General features: G+C 38.5%; 1 protein-coding gene across 8 annotated transcripts in view; it reads left to right on the top strand.

Annotated features, from left to right (window-relative positions):
• Positions 1–22,323, top strand: part of LOC123524461 (mediator of RNA polymerase II transcription subunit 23-like) — a 299,330-nt gene that overhangs the window by 133,160 nt on the left and 143,847 nt on the right. For all 8 annotated transcript variants that reach the window (XM_045302672.2, XM_053538842.1, XM_053538843.1 and 5 more), the window contains one exon: positions 11,706–11,775. In XM_045302672.2, the coding sequence (XP_045158607.1) occupies positions 11,706–11,775 (70 nt within the window). The remainder of the gene's footprint in view (positions 1–11,705; positions 11,776–22,323) is intronic.

A 22,323-nucleotide genomic window follows, 5' to 3' on the forward strand; every position in this document is an offset into this window, starting at 1 on the left:
TCGTCATGAAAATTGGTCTGAATGTTCACCTTGATGATATCTAGGTCAGGTTCCAAACTGGGTAACGTGCGGTCAAAAAGTAGGTCAGTAGGTATAAAAATAGAAAAACATTGTGACCTCTCTAGAGGCCATATTTTTGATGAGATCTTCATGAAAATTGGTGAGAATGTTCAACTTGATGATATATAGGTCAGGTTCAAAACTGGGTCACGTGCCTTCAAAAACTAGGTCATTAGGTCAAATAATGCAAAAACCTTGTGACCTCTCTAGAGGCCATATTTTTCAATGGATCTTCATGAAAATTGGTCAGTATTTTTATCTTGATGATATCTAGGTCAAGTTCAAAACTGGGTCATATGAGCTCAAAACTAGGTCATTAGGTCAAATAATAGAAAATACGATGTCATACTCAGTTCAAAACTGGGTCATGTGGTGACAGGTGAGCGATTCAGGACCATCATGGTTCTCTTGTTAAAGTTATGGCCCCTGAAATAGAGAAAAAATACACATTTTCACCTAATTATGTAACCTAACTCAAAAAGTATTTGATGTAAATTCATGAAACCTTGCTTGAGTCTTTATCATAATGTTACCTTGCACACTTGGCATTCTTCTTGAGAATCTTAGTGCTTATTACAGAGTTATGGCCCTTGAAATAGCCAAAATAGTGGATTTTTTGTTTGTGATGCTCATAGCTCAAAAAGTATATGGCCTAGAATAATGATTTCTTTTCATAAAATGTTTGTTGAGGCTATACCCCATTAAGACTGCAAACATTTGAATTATTAGTCTCCTACTGGTTGAAAACCAGTTTCGGGGACTTTAGAAATGCGCTTTTCCGTCTGTCCGTCATTCCGTCCTTCCGTCCATCCACAATTTCTTGTCCGGTCCATAACTTTGTCATTCATTAAGTGATTTTAATATAACATGGGACAAATGTTCCTCATGATGAGACGACGTGTCGTGCTCAAAACCCAGACCCCTAGCTCAAAGGTCAAGGTCACAATTGAAGGTCAAAGGTCAACAGGGCTTTTTTCCTGTCCGGTCCATAACTCTGCCATCCATGAAGGGATTTTAATATCACTTGGCACAAATGTTCCTCATAATAAGACGATGTGTCATGCACAACCCTAGCTCAGAGGTCAAGGTCACACTTAGCAATCAAATGTTAACATGGCATGAACAGGGTCTGTTTCGTGTCCGGTCCATAAGTATGTCATTCATTAAGGGATTTTAATATCACTTGGCACAAATGTTCCCCATGATGAGATGACATGTCATGCGCAAATTCTGGACCCCTTGCTCAAAGGTCAAGGTCACAATTAGGGGTCAAGTCAACAGGGCTTTTTTCCTGTCCGGTCCATAACTCTGCCATCCATGAAGGGATTTTGATATTATTTACACAAATGTTTCCCATGATGAGACAACATGTCATGCACAAAACCCGGACCCCTAGCTCAAATGTGAAGGTCAATTGGTTTTTTTTTTCCTGTCCGGTCCAGATCTCTGTCATCCATCAAGGGATTACAATATTACTTGGCATAAATGTTCCCATTGATGAGACGACGTGTCCTGCTTAACACCTAGCACCCTAGCTTAAAGGTCAAGGTCACACTGAGATCAAAGGTCAATAGGATTTTTTTCCTGTCCAGTCTATAACTTTGTCATGCAAAACTGGATTTGAATATCAGTTGTCCCTGGATGAGACAACATGTCGTGCGCAAAACCCGGGCCCTAGGTCTAAGGTCAAGGTCATACATAGAGGTCAAAGGTCAAATTCAAGAATGACTTTGTCCTGAGCATTTCTTCTTCATGCATGGAGGGATTTTGATGTAACTTGGCACAAATGTTCACCACCATGAGGCACCACCCTTGTTTTTAGAATTACGTCCCTTTGTTGTTACTATAAATAGATTATATTGTAACTTTTTTATTATTGGCCATAGGGAAACATCGAGACTACTTTTCTGTGGTACAACATGCATGTTACATCCAATTTTTATGCCCCCAAAGGGAGGCATATTGTTTTTGAACCGTCTGTCTGTCGGTCTGTCAGTTTGTCGGTCTGTTGGTTTGTCAGTCTGTCCGCAATTTTCGTGTCCGGTCCATATCTTTGTCATCGATGGATGGATTTTCAAATAACTTTGCATGAATGTGTACCACAGTAAGACGACGTGTCGCGCCCAAGACCCAGGTCCGTAGCTCAAAGGTCAAGGTCACACTTAGACGTTAAAGGTCATTTTTCATGATAGTTGGGCGTGTCCGGTCCATATCTTTGTCATCGATGGATGGATTTTCAAATAACTTGGCATGAATGTGTACCATAGTAAGACGATGTGTCGCGCGCAAGACCCAGGTCCGTAGCCCAAAGGTCAAGGTCACACTTAGACGTTAAAGGTCATTTTTCATGATAGTTGGGCGTGTCCGGTCCATATCTTTGTCATCCATGGGTGGATTTTCAAATAACTTGGCATGAATGTGTACCACAGTAAGACAACGTGTCGCGCGCAAGACCCAGGTCCGTAGCTCAAAGGTCAAGGTCACACTTAGACGTTAAAGGTCATTTTTCATGATAGTTGGGCGTGTCCGGTCCATATCTTTGTCATCTATGGATGGATTTTCAAGTAACTACACATGAATGTGTGGCACAGTAAGACGATGTGTCGCGTGCAAGACCCAGGTCTGTAGCTCAAAGGTCAAGGTCACACTTAGACGTTAAATGTCACATTTCATGATAGTGCATTGATAGGCGTGTCCGGTCCATATCTTTGTCATTCATGCATGGATTTTAAAATAACTACGCATGAATGTGTGGCACAGTAAGACGACGTGTCGCGCGCAAGACCCAGGTCCGTAGGTCAAAGGTCCTAAACTCTAACATCGGCCATAACTATTCATTCAAAGTGCCATCGGGGGCATGTGTCATCCTACGGAGACAGCTCTTGTTATATGCCTTTTTGAAGAACGGGACATATTATGGGAAAGCCCCTGGCGGGCAGGCGGGCGGCATCCATAGACATTGTCCGGAGCATATCTTCTTCATGCATGGAGGGATTTTGATGAAACTTGGCACAGTTGTTCACCATCATGAGACGGAGTGTCATGCGCAAGAACCAGGTCCCTAGGGCTAAGGTCAAGGTCACACTGAGGTCAAAGGTCAAATTCAAGAATGACTTTGTCCGGAGTATATCTTCTTCATGCTTGGAGGATTTTTGATGAAACTTGGCACAACTGTTCACCATCATGAGGCGGAGTGTCATGCACAAGAACCAGGTCCCTAGGTCTAAGGTCAAGGTCACAGATATCAAAGGTCAAATTCAAGAATGACTTTGTCCGGAGCATATCTTTTTCTTGCATGGAGGGATTTTGATGTAACTTGGCACAATTGTTCACCATCATGAGACAGAGTGACATGCGCAAGAACCAGGTCCCTAGGTCTAAGGTCAAGGTCACACTTAGAGGTCAAAGGATACAGGAATGAAAACTTTGTCTGGAACACTTCTTCTTCATGCATGAAGCGATTTTGATGTAACTTGGCACAATTGTACACTTCCCTTTGTTGTTACTATAAATAGCTTGTATCCTAACTTTTTTATTACTCGTAGGGAAAAATCGAGACCACTTTTCTGTAGTACAACATGCATGTTACATCCAATTCTGAGGTGTATTTTGACCTATCTCTACCTGGTAAGGATTTTTGTGTGGACTTACAATTTTTTGGGGGTGATTTTTTTTTTTTTTAAGATTAACTTCCCTTACTTGTTACTATAAATAACTTATATTGTAACTTTTTTATAATTGACCATAGGAAAAAACCAAGACCCCTTTTCTGTGGTAAAACATAGATGTTACTTTCAAATTTTAGGTGTAGTTTAAGGTATCTCTACCTGGTAAGGAGTTTTTATGTGGATTTAGAAAAACAGAAGAATTACAATAATTACTACCACAAAATTAAAATTCCATTCTAGTGTAAAGAAACTTGCTGTGACGGGCGTATATTGTGACATTCTGGCACTCTTGTTATGTGTATTTTGACCTATCTCTACCTGGTAAACAGTTGTCTTGTCGACTTATATTATATAGAATTTTTAGTCCGCTACTGGTTGAAAACCAGTTTCGGGGACTATAGGAATGTGCTTTTCCGTCATTCTGTCCGTCCATCCGCAATTTCGTGTCCGGTCCATAACTCTGTCATCCATGAAGGGATTTTAATATTACTTGGCACAAATGTTCCCCATGATGAGATGACGTGTCATGCACAAAACCCGGACCCCTAGCTCAAAGGTCAAGGTCACAATTGGAGGTCAAATGTCATTGCTTTTTTCCTGTCTGGTCCATAACTCTCCCATCCTTGAATCTTGTGCGCGCCTAATCTTGTGAACCCATGCACACAATTGAATGAAACTTCACACATGTGATCAGCGGTAACCCTAGTTGTGCATGGGGCATATTAGGTTCTTTCAGAAATTTTTTTGCAGAGTTATGGTACTTTGTTTTTAGCTCACCCTGAATGCTCAGGTGAGTTTTTGTGATCGCTCGATGTCCGGCGTATGTCGTCTGTTGTCTGTCAACATTTAAACATTTAGCTTGTGTATGCGATAGATGCTGTATTTTTCAACTGATCTTCATGAAGTTTTGTCAGAATGATTACCTTGATGAAATCTAGGCCAAGTTCATCAGGGGTCCAAAACTAGGTCACTAGGTCAAATCAAAGAAAAACCTTGTGTATGCGATAGAGGCTGTATTTTTCAGTTGATCTTCGTGCGTTTTGGTCAGAATGATTACCTTGATGAAATCTAGGCCAAGTTCGAAAATGGGTCATCTGGGGTCAAAAACTAGGGTCACTAGGTCAAATCAAAGAAAAACCTTGTGTATGCGATAGAGGCTGTATTTTTCAACTGGTCTTCATGAAATTTTGTCAGAATGATTGCCTTGATGAAATCTAGGTTGAGTTTGAAAATTGGTCATCTGGGGTCCAAAACTAGGTCACTAGGTCAAATCAAAGAAAAACCTTGTGTATGCGATAGAGGCTGTATTTTTCCACTGGTCTTCATGAAATTTTGTCAGAATGATTGCCTTGATGAAATCTAGGTTGAGTTTGAAAATGGGTCATCTGGGGTCAAAAACTAGGTCAATAGGTAAAATCAAAGAAGAACCTTGTGTATGCGATAGAGGCTGTATTTTTATGCCCCCCTTCGAAGAAGGAGGGGTATATTGTTTTGCAGATATCTGTCGGTTGGTCCGTCTGTCGGTCGGTCAGTATGTAGACCAATCCGTTTCCAAAAGATCACTCAAGAACTCATGGGCCTAGGATCATGAAAGTTGATAGGAAGGTTGGTCGTCACCAGCTATTGATTTTGAGATCTGTATGTCAAAGGTCAAGGTCACAGTGACCCTGAACAGTTAAATGGTTTCCGAACACTTTGACCTAGGATCATGAAAGTTGATCATGGTTGGTCATGAACAGGAGATGACCCCTATTGATTTTGAGGTCAGTATGTCAAAAATCAAGGTCACAGTGATCGGAACAGTTAAATGGTTTCCGGATGATAACTCAAGATTGCTTGGGCCTAAGATCGTTAAAATTGTTAGGGAGGTTAATCATCACCAGCAGATGACCCCTATTGATTTTGAGATCAGTAGTTCAAAGGTCAAGGTCACTGACCAGGAACAGTAAAACAGTTTCAGGGCGGTAACTCAAGAACGCTTGGGCCTAGGATCAGGAAAATTGATAGGGAGACTGGTCATGACCAGCAGATGACCCCTTCTGATTTTGAGGTCATTAGGTCAAAGTTCAAGGTCACATTGGCCAGGAACAGTTAAACGGTTTCTGGACGATAACTTGAGAACGCTTTGGCCAAGGGTCATGAAAGATAATACAGAGGTTCATCATGACCAGCAGATGACCCCTGTTGATTTTGAGGTCAGTAAGTCAAAGGTCAAGGTTACAGTGACTCTGAACGTTTCCAGGCAATTACTTGAGAATGCTTGGGCCTAGGATCATGAAACTTGATAGGGAGGTTGGTCATGACCAGTAGATGTCCCCTATAGATTTTGAGGTCACTAGCCCACAGGTCAAGGTCACATTGACCCTGAACAGTTAAACCCTTCTCAGACGATACCTTGAGAACGCTTGGGCCTAGGATCACAACTTAATAGGGAGGTTGATCATGACCAGCAGATGACCCCTGTTGATTCTTAGGTCAATAGGTCAAAGGTCAAGGTCACATTGAACCAGAACAGTAGAGTTTTTGTTTACAGTGAGCAAATAATTTCTGTTCCTTGTGCAATTACTGAATGCATCAAGGGGGGCATTTCGTGTTCGACGAGCTCTTGTTCAGTTGATCTTCATGAATTTTAGTCAGAATGATTGCCTAGATGAAATCTAGGTCAAGTTCGAAAATGGGTTATCTGGGGTCAAAAACTAGGTCACTAGTTCAGATCAAAGAAAAACCTTGTGTATGCAATAAGGGCTGCATTTTACACCAGATCTTCATGAAATTTTACCGGAATGTTTGTCTGGATGAAATCTAGGTTGATTGTAAATATGGGTCATCTAGGGTCAAAAACTAGGTCACACGGTCAAATTAAAGAAAAACATTATGTACGCAATAGGGGTTACTTTTTACACAGGATATTCATAGAATTTAGTCAGAATGATTGCCTTGATGAAATCTAGGTCAAGTTTGAATGTGGGTCATCTGTGGTCAAAAACTAGGTCACTAGGTCAAATCAAAGAAAAACCTTCTGTATGCAATAGGGGTTGCATTTTGCACTAGATCTTCATGAAATTTGATCAGAATGTCTGTCTAGATGAAATCTAGGTCGAGTTTGAATATGGGTCATCTAGGGTCAAAAACTAGGTCACTTGGTGAAATTAAAGAAAAACCTTGTGTACGCAATAGGGGCTGCTTTTTACACTGGATATTCATAAAATGTAGTCAGAATGATAGCCTTGATGAAATCTAGGTCAATTTCGAACCTTGTGTATGCGATAGAGGGTGTATTTTTCAATTGATCTTCATGAAATTTGGTCAGAATGATAGCCTTGATGAAATCAAGGTCAAGATGGATTATGTGTCATCTGGGGTCAAAAACTAGGTCGCCAGGACAAATCAAAGAAAAACGTTTTGTATGCGATAGAGGCTGTATTTTTAGCTCACCTGATCGCTCGATGTCCGGCGTCTGTCTGTCGTCCATCAACATTTAGCTTGTGTATGCGATAGAGGCTGTATTTTTCAACTGATCTTCATGAATTTTGGTCAGAATGTGCACCTTGATGAAATATAGGCCGAGTTCGAAAATGGGTCATCTGGGGTCAAAAACTACTAGGTCACTAGGTCAAATCAAGGAAAAACCTTGTGTATGCGATAGAGGCTTTATTTTTCAATTGATCTTTATGAAATTTTGTCAGAATGATTACATTGATGAAATCTAGGCCAAGTTCGAAAATGGGTCAACCGGGATCAAGAACTGGGTCACCAGGTCAAATCAAGGAAAAACCTTGTGTATGCGATAGAGGCTGTATTTTTCATTTTATCCTCAAGAATTTTGGTCAGAATGATTACCTTGATGAAATCTAGGCCAAGTTGGAAAATGGGTTATCTGGGGTTAAAAAGTAGGTCACTAGGTCAAATTGAAGAAAAACCTTGTGTATGTGATAGAGGCTGTATTTTTCAACTGGTTTTCATGAAATTTTGTCAGAATGATCACCTTGATGAAATCTAGGCCAAGTTTGAAAATGGGTCATCTGGGGTCAAAAGTTAGGTCACTAGATCAAATCAAAGAAAAACCTTGTGTATGCAATAGAGGCTGTATTTTTCAATTGATCTTCATGAATTTTGGTCAGAATGATTGCCTTGATAAAATCTAGGTCAAGTTTGAATATGGGTCATCTGGGATCAAAAACTAGGTCACTAGGTCAAATCAAATAAAAACCTTGTGTATGCAATAGGGGCTGCATTTTACACCGGATCTTCATGAAATTTAATCAGAATGTTTGTCTATATGAAATATAGGCGGAGTTTGAATATGGGTCATCTAGGGTCAAAAACTAGGTCATCCGGTCAAATTAAAGAAAAACCTTGTGTATGCAATAGGGGCTGCATTTTACACTGGATATTCATAAGATTTAGTCAGAATGATTGCCTTGATGAAATCTAGGTCAAGTTGTAATAATGGTCATCTGTGGTCAAAAACTAGGTCATCAGGTCAAATTAAAGAAAAACTTTGTGTATGCAATAGAGACTGTATTTTTCAATTGATCTTCATGAAATATGGTCAGAATGCTAGCTTTGATGAAATTAAGGACAAGTTTGAATATGGGTCATCTGGGGTCAAAAACTAGGTCGCTAGGATATATCAAAGAAGAACGTTTTATATGCGATAGAGGCTGTATTTTCAATCGAGGTTGATGAAATTTAGTCAGAATGATTGCCTTGATCAAATCTAGGTCAAATTCGAATGTAGCTCATCTAACTCAAAAACTAGGTCACTAGGTCAAATTGATGAAAATGCTTGTTTACACTTGAGAGACCACATTTTTGATGCAGTCTTAATAAAAATTGGTCAGAATAATTATTTGTTACCATGAAATCACTATGTCAAACATGTTTACACTGTTCTGGTGTGTTTCTCAGGTGAGCGACCTAGGGCCATCTCGGCCCTCTTGTTTCAACTGAGGTTCATACAGTTAGTCAGAATGATTACCTTTATGAAATCCAGGTCAGTTTTGAATATGGGTCATCTGGGGTGAAAAACTAGGTTACTAGGTCAGATCAGAGAAAAATATTGTGTATGCAATAGGGACTGCATTTTACACCTGATCATGAATTTTGATCAGAATGTTTGTCTAGATGAAATCTAGATCAAGTTTGAATATGGGTCATCTGGGGTCAAAAACTAGGTCACCTGGTCAAATCAAAGAAAAACCTTTTGTATGCAATAGGGGCTGCATTTTACACTGGATATTCATAAAATTTAGTCAGAAATGCTGCTTTGATGAAATCTAGGTCATTAGGTCAAATCAAAGAAAATACTTGTTTGAGACCACATTTTTGGTCCAATCTTAATGAAAATTGGTCAGAATATTCGTTTTCATAAAGTCACTAGGTCAAACATGTTTACACTGTTATGGTGTTTTCTCAGGAGAGCTACCTAGGGCCATCTTGGCCCTCTTGTTTGTTAATGTTCTATATACATAGAGTCTGCATATGCAATCTCGTGCGCACATAATCTCTCGAACCCTTGCACAGAATTTAATGAAACTGTACACAAGTGATCACTACCAACCATAGTTGTGCATGGTGCATGTTACGTTGTTTTAGATAAATATTATGCACAGTTATGGGACTTTGTGTTTTGTTACTGTGCTATATACATTGAGTCTGCATATGCTATCTTGTGCTCCCCTAATCTTAGGAACCATTGCACACAATTTAATGAAACACAGCATTCCCACTGACTTTTTGAAAAGTGGGTACATGTACCCACATACTTCAGAAAATGTGGATACATGATAAAAAATTTGGGTACAAACATACAAATTGAAGAAAATGTTCCAACTGAAACAAAATTATAAAGAAGTATAACGGAACTTTTATTCAGCCTGTGTTAATGACAGTGGTTTGTTTTACACATGCACAGCAGGGATACAGTGTAGAAGTCACTTCTCCCTATAGAAAATGGACAGACTTCTAATTGAAAAAATAGAAATTTATCATTTCTAACTCAATATACACCCCCCCCCCCCCCCAACCCCACACACACACCCAGCAAGCTTGTGAAGCAATTTGAAAAGATGGCTATGATTTTCTTGTTTATGGATAAAAATATTGATGTGACCATTCATTTTTTTAGATACATCATTTTCCATGCAATGAGTAATTTTCTTTATTCCATAATTCTGAAAAAAAAGCTGTTTTAAAAAATTCAAGCAGACGCTGGTAGGTATCACCCGCCGAGTTTTTATAACATTTTTTTTTGCTGCTATATCTTGCTGCAACATATTATAGCAACAAAACATTATAAAAACTCAGCAGGTAATACTTATTTAGCACGAACAGTATTGGACTCGATGGGTCTTTCTTTTACAATTGAGACCAAATAATTGTGTAGTAGATGCCAGCTGACAACAACTTGTTGAAAAAACGTCCAAAAACACACATGTTGACAATTATCGGAAAGTGTCAAAGATGTAACCGCGTCGTTGATCAGCTGAATACTATTGCGTCTAGTTTTACAAATAATTTGATTCGCTGTCACAGTTCTCGCGAAAATCTCACAAGTACCTGGAGTAGGTGGAGCTTTAATTATGCTATCGGCATGTAAATTCAACTCATCTTGACACATAGCAAATTGTCAACAGTGTGTAATGTGGTAATTTGCGTGTGTGGATCAAAAATAATGTCTGGTTACTTGAATTTCGGCTCTTTATGGACGAACAATGTATTTTCTGTCAGATTATTTATGTGTGCATTGTACCCGTGGAATTTTTAAACTTGCATGCAAGTGACTTTTTATGCGTCACTTACGTGGATTTTTGCGTGAATGGGAATGCTGGAAACATCACAGAAGTGATCAGTACCAACGTTATTTGTGCATGGTGCATGTTAGGTTCTTTCAGAAAAAATATTCTCAGAATTATGGGACTTTGTTTTTGTTACTTTACTATATACATTAAGTTTATATATCTACATAAAGTCTATATAGATACAGTCCACATAATTATGCAATATTGTGTGCGTCAAATTGCAATGTACTGTGTCAGTGCATGCGGGGGGTACATTCATCACCTTCAGTGATAGCTCTAGTTTGCTCTGATTTAAAATATTGATTTTAAATTTTTTCAAAGCATTGTGTCATACTTCGTCAGTCGAGGCCATTTTGACAGTTAAGCGTTTGACTTGTTGAAACTGATTAGAATTTGGTTCAAGTAAAGAAATATTGGTAGAAATAAAAATAGCTGTATTTGAAATCTTATTAATTCCCCGCCCTGGGGGTTATAGGAATGGTCTCTGTCCGTCCTTTCAACTTCGTCCTTGCGTCTTCCGTCCTAGCATCTGTCCGTAAAATTTTGTGTCCGCTCTGTGTCTCCTAAGCCCCTTGAAGGATTTTCATGAACTTAACTCAAATGATCACCTCATCAAGACCATGTGCAGAACTCATGTGTCAGCCGTGTTTACTACAGGTCAAGGTCACAACTCAAGGTCAAAGTTAGAGCTCTGTATCTCCTAAACCCCATGAAGGATTTTCATGAAATTTGGCTCATATGATCACCTCATCAAGACGATGTGCAGAACTCATGAGTCAGCCATGTCGGGTCAAGATCACAACTCAAGGTCAAAAGTTTGGGCCTGTATCTCCTAAACCCCTTGAAGTATTTTCAAATTCATTGATTTCCTCATACATGGGTACAAAATATACTTAAAAAGTCTATGCTTCCACCCAATACCACCAACCCTTTCACTATCCATAACAGCAGCTGGGGATATAGCTGTCTTTCAGACTTCCTTTTTATACAGAAAAATGAATTTGAATGGATCGCCATCAGATCTTACATTAGAAAGATTGAGTACTTTAGTCAGATTGCAAGTTCTTGTATCTTGTCTCTGTCCCCTGTACCTTCATAACATTAAGCATTCATTTCTCTTACTACTGATGCTATGATTGAACAGAGACATTTATGCATATTTTTTTTTCTACAGAAGATGGGCAGACTGCTGTCAGAGTTTGTTTACAGTTTCAGGCCAGTTGCTCAGATGGTCACTATATCAGGTATTGTTATAGGCGTGTGTGTTTGAATTCTTTCATTCCGAAGAGTCATTTTTAGCTCACCTGTCACTTAGTGACAGTGTCAGCTTTTGTGATTGCCCTTCGTCTGTCCGTCCATCGTCCGTCCGTCATCCGTCCACAATGTCCTTGTGAACATGATAGAGACCACATTTTATATTTGATTTTTATCAGACTTGCACACAACATGTATGGGCATAATAATATATTATTATAATTATAATACCAGATTTATATAGCGCCCTTTTCATGATCAATTTCACGTTCATAGACGCTTTACATAGTTCAAATGCAGCCACACAGGGCGCATAATTCATCCTCTACTAGTACAGACACAGAGCGATCTGACCAGAGGGACAGAGTGAGACAAAGCCCCCACGACAGAGAGATCAGAAATCAGATACAGGCTTGTCCGGCTAACTTAGCCTAGCTCGTTGCGAATAGACAGCCTGGTTCTTTAACGTGCCCAGTGTATAGCACTGATACACGCAAGGATTGCCTGGGTTCCTGACCAGTACACCTCTAGTTGGGTGGGAAACACTGAAAAGCGTTTCTGAAAATTCCCGAGTAGCTGCCGGGGATCGAACCCCCGAACTAGGGATTGGAAAGCAAGTGTGCAAACCACTGAGCTATCTCGATTCCTTTCGAAGACTGGCCAGATCCTATCATGCGTTGCAGAGTATTGGCCCCTTAAAGGGCCAGAATTTGCTTTTTTTGGCTTGTGAACATGATAGAGACAACATTTTGCAATGGACTTTAATCAAACTTGCATACAGCTTGTATTGGCATAGTATCTCGGTTGCTTTCAAAAACTAGCCAGATCCCATCACAGGTTGCAGATTTATGGCTCCTTAAAGGGCCAAAATTTGCTATTTCGGCTTTTGCAGCCATATAGAGACTTCATTTATGGTTTGATTTGATACAAACTTGCAAAATATTTTCAACAACAATAAATTTTGGAATCCATGATGATTCTGTCAGATGCAATCATAGGTTCTGGAGTTATGGCCCCTGATTTATCACTGAAAGAGCCAAAATTTGGTATTTTTGAGTCAGCTAAAGGCTGAAAGCCTTTTGACGAGTCCTTGCTGTTCAGCGATTCTCTAAATGGACCGAATAACACGTGAAGGGATGTAGTTCCATTAGATTTCTCAAACTTCAAACAGTTCACTGCATGAATGAAGTTAAGTTGTGTCAATTCCCTTTGCTATGACCAATATACGATGTAATCTGTCATATTTATGACTTGTAATTGTGCAATACTCGAATGTAACTCATTAAGCATAAATGTGCATTTTAAGAATTGCGCAGGCTTACAAAGCTTGGGTAACATCCAGCGAAAGACAAAAAATAGTTCCACAGGGTTCTAGATAAGATGCGTATTAGCGTAAATTACGTATAGAAATAATGCTAATACGCATGTCTTAATAATTTCTAAGCGTATAAAAACGTATATAAAATTACAGAAACGCACACAATGCTTTTTTAAAAACAAAATCTGAATCGTCTGGATGTGTTAGGTAACATAGCCGATCAGCCTTAATTCTCCCACATTGAACGTAAACACGCATCGTATGATTTCTATAAACTTTGCGTGGGTTGAATTTTGCAGTCAGTAAACTGATAAATTATCGGAAGAAGAAGCTCTTACTGGTTTGTTTAGTTACTACTGATATTAAAAATGATTTTAATTCTTATTTTTCAAGAAATAAACAAATCGGCGAAACATTAAATTGTATTTTCTTGTAGTTTTTGAAATCGAAAGTAGATCGTCTATGTTTGGCTGCTTTCACGAAACGAAACAACTTTTTTATGAAAAGATTTAAATAAGAGGTAATTTAACCGTAAACTTCAATGTCAGATACTGCCAATTGCTGCTAAATGTCTCCGTATCATCACAATTTGTAAAATATATTGTTGAAACTGGAGAAAAGTGTAATCGTATCCGGATATAATATTTTGGGTAAATATCGAGCTGTGTTATGAAATTTTAAGAAAAAAACTAAAAACAAACTGAAACTGGTAGACTATACTGTCAGTACATCAATCATTAGCCGACTCAGGCCCTTCAGGCCTTTGATTTACCTTGTGAACATGATAGAAGTGACATTTTATATTTGATTTACACCACACTTACACACAACTTAAGTCACAATAAGATCTCGATTCCTTCCGAAAACTGGCTAGATTCCATCATGGGTTCTAGAGTTACTGCCCCTGAAAGCGGCAAAATTTTCTATTTTGGACTTTTCGGCCATATAGAGGTTTCTTTTATGCTTTGATTTGATACAAACTTGCACAGAATGATTATCTTGATGATCTCTAGGGCTGAATCTAAACTGGGTCATGTTGGGTCAAAAACTAGGTCAACAGGTCAAATCAAAGGAAAAGCTTGTTAACACCCTAGAGGCCACATTTATGACCCTATCTTCATGAAACTTGGTCAAAATGTTTATCTTGATGATTTCTAGGCCAAATTCGAAATGATTCATATGGGGTCAAAAACTAGGTCACCCAGTCAAATCAAAGGAAAAGATGACCCTATCTTCATGAAACTTGGTCAGAATGTTTATCTTGATCATTCCTAGGCTAAGTTTGAAACTGAATTATATGGGATCAAAAACTAGGTCACCTGGTCAAATCAAAGGAAAAGCTTGTTAACTCTTGTTCATTTGATGTGCATGAAACTTGGTCAGAATGTTGGTGTGCATGAAATATCTGATGAATTTTTATCTTGCTCATGTAGGGTCAAAAACTAGGTCACCAGGTCAATTCAAAGAATAAGCTTGTTTACACTCGAGGCACCATTTTTGGTCAAGTCTTAATGAAAATAGGTCAGAATATTTGTCTCCATGAAATCGCTAGGTAAAACATGTTTACACTGTTATTGTGTGTTACTCAGGTGAGCGACTTAGGGCCATCTTGGCCCTGTTGTTTACAAAAAATGTCAAAATAGGGCAACATGTAAAATGAAGCATTTTTTGCATTATACAAAATGGACAGACATTTTATTTTTGTTGCAAAATGATATTTTTAATGGAATTTTGGCACATACTCTGAATAATTCTCATGCTATCTTCCCTCTCTTGGTGTAGAATATATTAATTGTCATGTCCATCTGTTCATCCAACGGTCAGTAACTTTGTATATAGGATTGTCTGTCCGTTGGTTTTCATGATTTCCAAACAATAACTAATGAAAGGCTTGACAGATTTAAGTAAATTTTTAATCCCCGGCCATGAGTGATGAGGGCTTATTGGAATGGTATCTGTCTGTCCTTACATCCTTCAATCTTATGTCCTTCCATCTTCCGTCTTTCCATCCGTGCGTAACATTTTGTGTCCACTCTGTATCTCCTAAATCCCTTAAAGGATTTTCATTAAACTTGGGTCAAATGCTTACCTCATCAAGACGATTTGCAGAACACATGAATCAGCCATGTTGACTCAAAGTCAAGGTCACAATATAAGGTCAAAGGTTTGAGCCTTCCATTTTGTGTCCGCTCTGTATCTTCTAAAACCCCTTCAAGGGCTTTCAGGATACTTTAATCAAATGATCACCTCATCAGGACGATATGCAGAACTCATGAGTCAGTCATATTGGCTCAAGGTCAAGGTCACAACTCAAAGTCAAAGGTTTGAGCCTTTTCTGTATCTCCTAAACCCCTTGAAGGATTTTCATGAAACTTGGGTCAAATGATCACCACATCAAAATGATGTGCAGAACTCACGTGTCAGCTGTGTTGACTCAAGGTCAAGGTCACAACTCAAGGTCAAAAGTTTTAGCTCTGTATCTCCTTAACCCCTTGGAGAATTTTCATGAAACTTGGCTCAAATGATTACCTCATCAAGAGGATGTGCAGAACTCATGAGTCAGCCATTTTGGCTCAAGGTCAAGGTCACAACTCAAGGTCAAAAGTTTGAGCCTTCCATTTTGTGTCTGTTTCTCCTAAACCCCTTGAAGTATTTTCAAATTCATTGATTTTCTCATACATCGACTATAAAATATAGAAACTGTTACTGATAAAGAATGAAATAAACTAGTTCTGCACCAAGCCCTTAAATTTCATAATATAGTCTATAGTAGAAATAAAGTTTGAAATATCGAAACCCCCCAACTTTTGAAGTTCCACCGCCAGTTTAATGACCTAGGGGATATAAAAACCCCCACACCAAAAGTCTGGTGGGAACTCGGATCTCTGGTTCAGTTACGTCTTCCCAGTACTTATCGTGACCCTCTCTTGCCTGCTTCAAAGCTGCATATCTGTATAACGCACGATCATGGCTATCAGACGGACTGGGAACATAAGGCAGAAATAATCCAGGGTGGTTGCAGACTGAAAGGTCCAAAATTAGTTATTTTGACCTTGTCTGCACAATAGCAGCTTTATTTATGATTTGATTTTTACCAAACTTGCACACAACTTGTATCACCATAGGATCTTGGTTCCTTTCTTGAACTGGCCAGATCCCATTATGGGTTCCAGAGTTATGGTCCCTGAAAGGGCCAAAATTAGCTATTTTGACCTTGTCTGCACAATAGCAGCTTTATTTATGATTTGATTTTTACTAAACTTGCACATAACTTGTATCACCATAGGATCTTGGTTCCTTTCTTGAACTGGCCAGATCCCATTATGGGTTCCAGAGTTATGGTCCCTGAAAGGGCCAAAATTAGCTATTTTGACCTTGTTTGAATAATAGCAGCTTCATTTATGATTTGATTTTAACCAAACTTGCACACAACTTGTATCACCACAAGATCTTGATTCCTTTCTTGAACTGGCCAGGTTCCTTTATGGGTTGCAGAGTTATGGCCCCTGATAGGGCCAGAATTAGCTGTTTTGACCTTGTCTGCAGAATTAAGGCCATTTATGAAAAAAGGGGAAAATACTCGCAAAGAATTGATTTTTGGTGAAAGCATTATACAATATGCATGTAACAGCATACTAAAAGTATAGAATGTTATCATGGTGCAAAATGCATTTTTTGGGGTAAAATGTTTAAAAATATAATTGAAACTGTGAATTTCTGGAATGGGCCCATAATGATGTTAATATTTTTATTAAGAAAGCGAAATTTTGCATGGTAGTAGAGAATTATAAAACAAACAAATTAAGCTCATGACTATTTTTAAAAAAATCCAAGATGGCCGCCAAAATTCAAGATGGGCGCCATTAAATTCTCATTACACAGGAAAACCGTTTAAGTATTTCACAAAGTTCAAATAGTGTGAAAAATGACCAGCATCATAGAAGATACACACATTTTATTTAAAAACACACAAACTTCAGTCTTAAACAAATTCAAGATGGCTTCTCAATTCCAAAATGGCCGCCACAGGGTCATTTAGACAATACAGACCCCGAATAAGAAAATGGCGGTAAAATGGTTTTACTGAAAATATTTTTCTTGCATCAAACATGACCCCCATGTTTTCTGATTTTTATTCAGCACTGACAATATTCACCAAGAGAATGTAAGATTCAGACATTTAAAGTAGGTCCTGATGTGTGCTGCAGCCATTGGAAATATGACAATTTTATATAGAATAATGAAGAACAGCTATTTAGTGTGCTATAACATACAAGGGAACATTTGTAAAAATTGAAATCTGGCCAGATGAGGATGGGAAATGTCTACTTAGACTAGAATTTGATAGAAGATGACAAATTTATTGCACTTTTGCTTTAAAATTTAATATTGATAAACACAAAAAGACCACATTTTCAATGTATTTGTGTGTATGCACAGTATTTTTTCTCAAAACTGCATTTTGGTATCCTAACGATTGCTAATTTCTAGTAGTTAGAGGTACAGTTGAACATATTTTACAGTTTAAATGTGTAATTTACCCTGACAGTGAAGCAGATCACAGTAGAAAATGACAAAACAGGGCAAAAGTAGGCTACATTTATGATAACTGATTGAAAATTATGCTGTGACAGCTATTTTGCCAAAATTTGACGAGTTGTCACACATTACTGAAATTGCCATAAAACCTTAGAAATTGTTGGTATAAACTAAAACCTTGTATTTAGGTTTTTGTACATTTCAAATGAAACTGGCACAATCATAGATAGAGAAAAAGTTTTTCTTACAGAAACTTAAAAACTTACTTCTTACTTAGAAACTTAGGCATACAGACACTTAATAGGAAAATGGTCAAAAAATTTTCATAATAAAATAATAACACTACAGAATGTGTCATGTTGACTTAGATCATACACTACCACTATAGTTTGGGATCTCATTGTTTAGCTAATTTTGCAGTTTGTGTGTTTGAACTGAAAATATTTTTTTCTGCATCAGGCATGACCCCTGCTTTCCTTTTTCATTTTATTCAGTATTGACAATGATCTGCTAGAAAATATAAGTTACAGACATTTAAAATATGTCCTGATGTGTGCTGCAGTCACTGGGAATATGTGAATTTCATAAAGAATAAAAAAAAAGAACAGCTATTAAGTGTGTCATAACCTTTAACAAAAACATTAATTGAATACATTTTACTAAAGTACAGTTCTCAATAGCATAGAAATCTATATCATAACAACACTTCCACATAACATATGTAAATATCAGGATACGAGTTCTGTGACACAGGAAAATGCTTACACCTTTAGTATCTTGAACAATGTAATGGGTCCAGTCGCTGTGGTGACTGTCCTGTGTTAAAACGTAGAGCTGGTGAGACCATATAAATGATCTTTTCTCTAAATCTAAATGATTCATGGCTGTAATGATTTCAGGGATCAGGTGAATCACTCAATGTTTCAAACTAACAACCTTCAACTAATGATAATCAGCTCAAACTCCTAAAGGATGGGAATACTGTGTTTGATTTTTTTTTTCTCTTTCTTTTTAGCTCACCTGTCACAAAGTGACAAGGTGAGCTTTTGTGATCGCGCGGCGTCCGTCGTCCGTCGTCCGTCCGTGCGTGCATCCGTGCGTGCGTCCGTAAACTTTTGCTTGTGACCACTCTAGAGGTCACATTTTTCATGGGATCTTTATGAAAATTGGTCAGAATGTTCACCTTGATGATATCTAGGTCAAGTTCGAAACTGGGTCACGTGCCATCAAAAACTAGGTCAGTAGGTCTAAAAATAGAAAAACCTTGTGACCTCTCTAGAGGCTATATATTTCACAAGATCTTCATGAAAATTGGTCAGAATGTTCACCTTGATGATTTCTAGGTCAAGTTCGAAACTGGGTCACGTGGGGTCAAAAACTAGGTCAGTAGGTCTAAAAATAGAAAAACCTTGTGACCTCTCTAGAGGCCATATTTTTCATGAGATCTTCATGAATATTGGTCAGAATGTTCACCTTGATGATATCTAGGTCAAGTTCGAAACTGGGTCACGTGGGTCAAAAACTAGGTCAGTAGGTCTAAAAATAGAAAAACCTTGTGACCTCTCTAGAGGCCATATTTTTCATGAGATCTTCATGAATATTGGTCAGAATGTTCACCTTGATGATATCTAGGTCAAGTTCGAAACTGGGTCACGTGGGGTCAAAAACTAGGTCAGTAGGCCGAAAAATAGAAAAACCTTGTGACCTCTCTAGAGGCCATATTTTTCATGAGATCTTCATGAATATTGGTCAGAATGTTCACCTTGATGATATCTAGGTCAAGTTCGAAACTGGGTCACGTGGGATCAAAAACTAGGTCAGTAGGTCTAAAAATAGAAAAACCTTGTGACCTCTCTAGAGGCCATATTTCTCAATGGATCTTTATGAAAATTGGTCAGAATGTTCACCTTGATGATATCTAGGTCAAGTTCGAAACTGGGTCATGTGCGGTCAAAAACTAGGTCAGTAGGTCTAAAAATAGAAAAACCTTGTGACCTCTCTAGAGGCCATATTTTTCAATGGATCTTCATGAAAATTGGTCAGAATGTTAACCTTGATATTATCTAGATCAAGTTCGAAACTGGGTCACGTGGGGTTAAAAACTAGGTCAGTAGATCTAAAAATAGAAAAACCTTGTGACCTCTCTAGAGGCCATATTTTTCATGAGATCTTCATGAATATTGGTCAGAAGGTTCATCTTGATGATATCTAGATCAGGTTTGAAACTGGGTAACGTGGGGTCAAAAACTAGGTCAGTAGGTCTAAAAATAGAAAAACCTTGTGACCTCTCTAGAGGCCATATTTCTCTGTGGATCTTCATGAAAATTGGTGAGACTGTTCAGCTTGATGATATCTAGGTCAGGTTCGTAACTGGGTCATGTGCCGTCAAAAACTAGGTCAGTAGGCCGAAAAATAGAAAAACCTTGTGACCTCTCTAGAGGCCATATTTTTCACGAGATCTTCATGAAAATTGGTGAGAATGTTCACCTTGATGATATCTAGGTCAAGTTTAAAAGTGGGTCACGTGCCTTCAAAAACTAGGTCATTAGGTCAAATAATAGAAAAACCTTGTGACCTCTCTAGAGGCCATATTTTTCAATGGATCTTCATGAAAATTGGTCAGAATTTTTTATCTTGATGATATCTATGTCACATGTGCTGAAAAACTAGGTCACTTTGTCAAATAATAGAAATAACGACGTCATACTCAGTTCAACACTGGGTCATGTGGGGATAGGTGAGCGATTCAGGACCATCATGGTCCTCTTGTTTATTTTTTGAAGTTCCTGTCAGCCAATGTCTTTGTATCGACAACATACGAGTATCCATTCGCATAGATGTTCAGCGGGTGTTCTCTTACATGAAGCTGCAACTCAATATGATTGCCCTAACTCCTGAATGCTCAGCGCTTATATGCTATAAAATATAGCCTTAAAATGACCAGAATGCCTTGGCTGTACTTTGTCGATAACGTTGAACCTTGTTGTCGTACTGACTCAGAAGATTACCAAACCAAACGTCTCTGTCTCAGATTTCCAATGATCAGCCTGTATTTGCTCTCGTCTGTCCCGTAAAGGTTTAATTTCCATGCGCTGGCCTTAACGCTCGAAACCTAGTAACAATACTGCAACTCTTCTTTAGTCTCAAACGTCTTTTTAGCTCACCTGTCACAAAGTGACAAGGTGAGCTTTTGTGATCGCCCGGCGTCCGTCGTCCGTCGTCCGTCCGTCCGTGCGTGCATGCGTGCGTGCCTGCGTGCGTCCGTAAACTATTGCTTGTGACCACTCTAGAGGTCACATTTTTCATGGGATCTTTATGAAAGTTGGTCAGAATGTTCACCTTGATGATATCTAGGTCAAGTTCGAAACTGGGTCACGTGCCATCAAAAACTAGGTCAGTAGGTCTAAAAATAGAAAAACCTTGTGACCTCTCTAGAGGCCATATATTTCACAAGATCTTCATGAAAATTGGTCAGAATGTTCACCTTGATGATATCTAGGTCAAGTTCGAAACTGGGTCACGTGGGGTCAAAAACTAGGTCAGTAGGTCTAAAAATAGAAAAACCTTGTGACCTCTCTAGAGGCCATATTTTTCATGAGATCTTCATGAATATTGGTCAGAATGTTCACCTTGATGATATCTAGGTCAAGTTCGAAACTGGGTCACGTTGGGTCAAAAACTAGGTCATTAGGTCTAAAAATAGAAAAACCTTTTGACCTCTGTAGAGGCCATATTTCTCAATGGATCTTCATGAAAATTGGTCAGAATGTTCAACTTGATGATATCTAGGTCAGGTTTGAAATTGGATCATGTGGGGGTAAAAACTAGGTCAGTAGATCTAAAAATAGAAAAACCTTGTGACCTCTCTAGAGGCCATATTTTTCATGAGATCTTCATGAATGTTGGTCAGAATGTTCACCTTGATGATATCTAGGTCAAGTTCGATACTGGGTTATGTTGGATCAAAAACTAGATCAGTAGGTCTAAAAATAGAAAAACCTTGTGACCTCTCTAAGGGCCATATTTCTCAATGGATCTTCATGAAAATTGGTCAGAATGTTCACCTTGATGATATGTAGGTCAGGTTCGAAACTGGGTCACGTGCGGTCAAAAACTAGGTCAGTAGGTCTAAAAATAGAAAAACCTTGTGACCTCTCTAGAGGCCATATTTTTCAATGGATCTTCAGGAAAATTGGTCAGAATGTTTGCCTTGATGATATCTAGATCAAGTTCGAAACTGGGTCACGTGGGGTTAAAAACTAGGTCAGTAGATCTAAAAATAGAAAAACCTTGTGACCTCTCTAGAGGCCATATTTTTCATGAGATCTTCATGAATATTGTTAAGAATGTTCACCTTGATGATATCTAGGTCAGGTTCGAAACTGGGTCACGTGGGGTCAAAAACTAGGTCAGAAGGTCTAAAAATAGAAAAACCTTGTGACCTCTCTAGAGGCCATATTTCTCAATGGATCTTCATGAAAACTGGTGAGAATGTTCAGCTTGATGATATCTAGATCAGGTTCGTAACTGGGTCATGTGCGGTCAAAAACTAGGTCAGTAGGTCTAAAAATAGAAAAACCTTGTGACCTCTCTAGAGGCCATATTTTTCACGAGATCTTCATGAAAATTGGTGAGAATGTTCACCTTGATGATATCTAGGTCAAGTTTAAAAGTGGGTCAC

This window comes from Mercenaria mercenaria, chromosome 3 (assembly GCF_021730395.1).
Source record: "Mercenaria mercenaria strain notata chromosome 3, MADL_Memer_1, whole genome shotgun sequence".
Taxonomy (NCBI): Eukaryota; Metazoa; Mollusca; class Bivalvia; order Venerida; family Veneridae; genus Mercenaria; species Mercenaria mercenaria.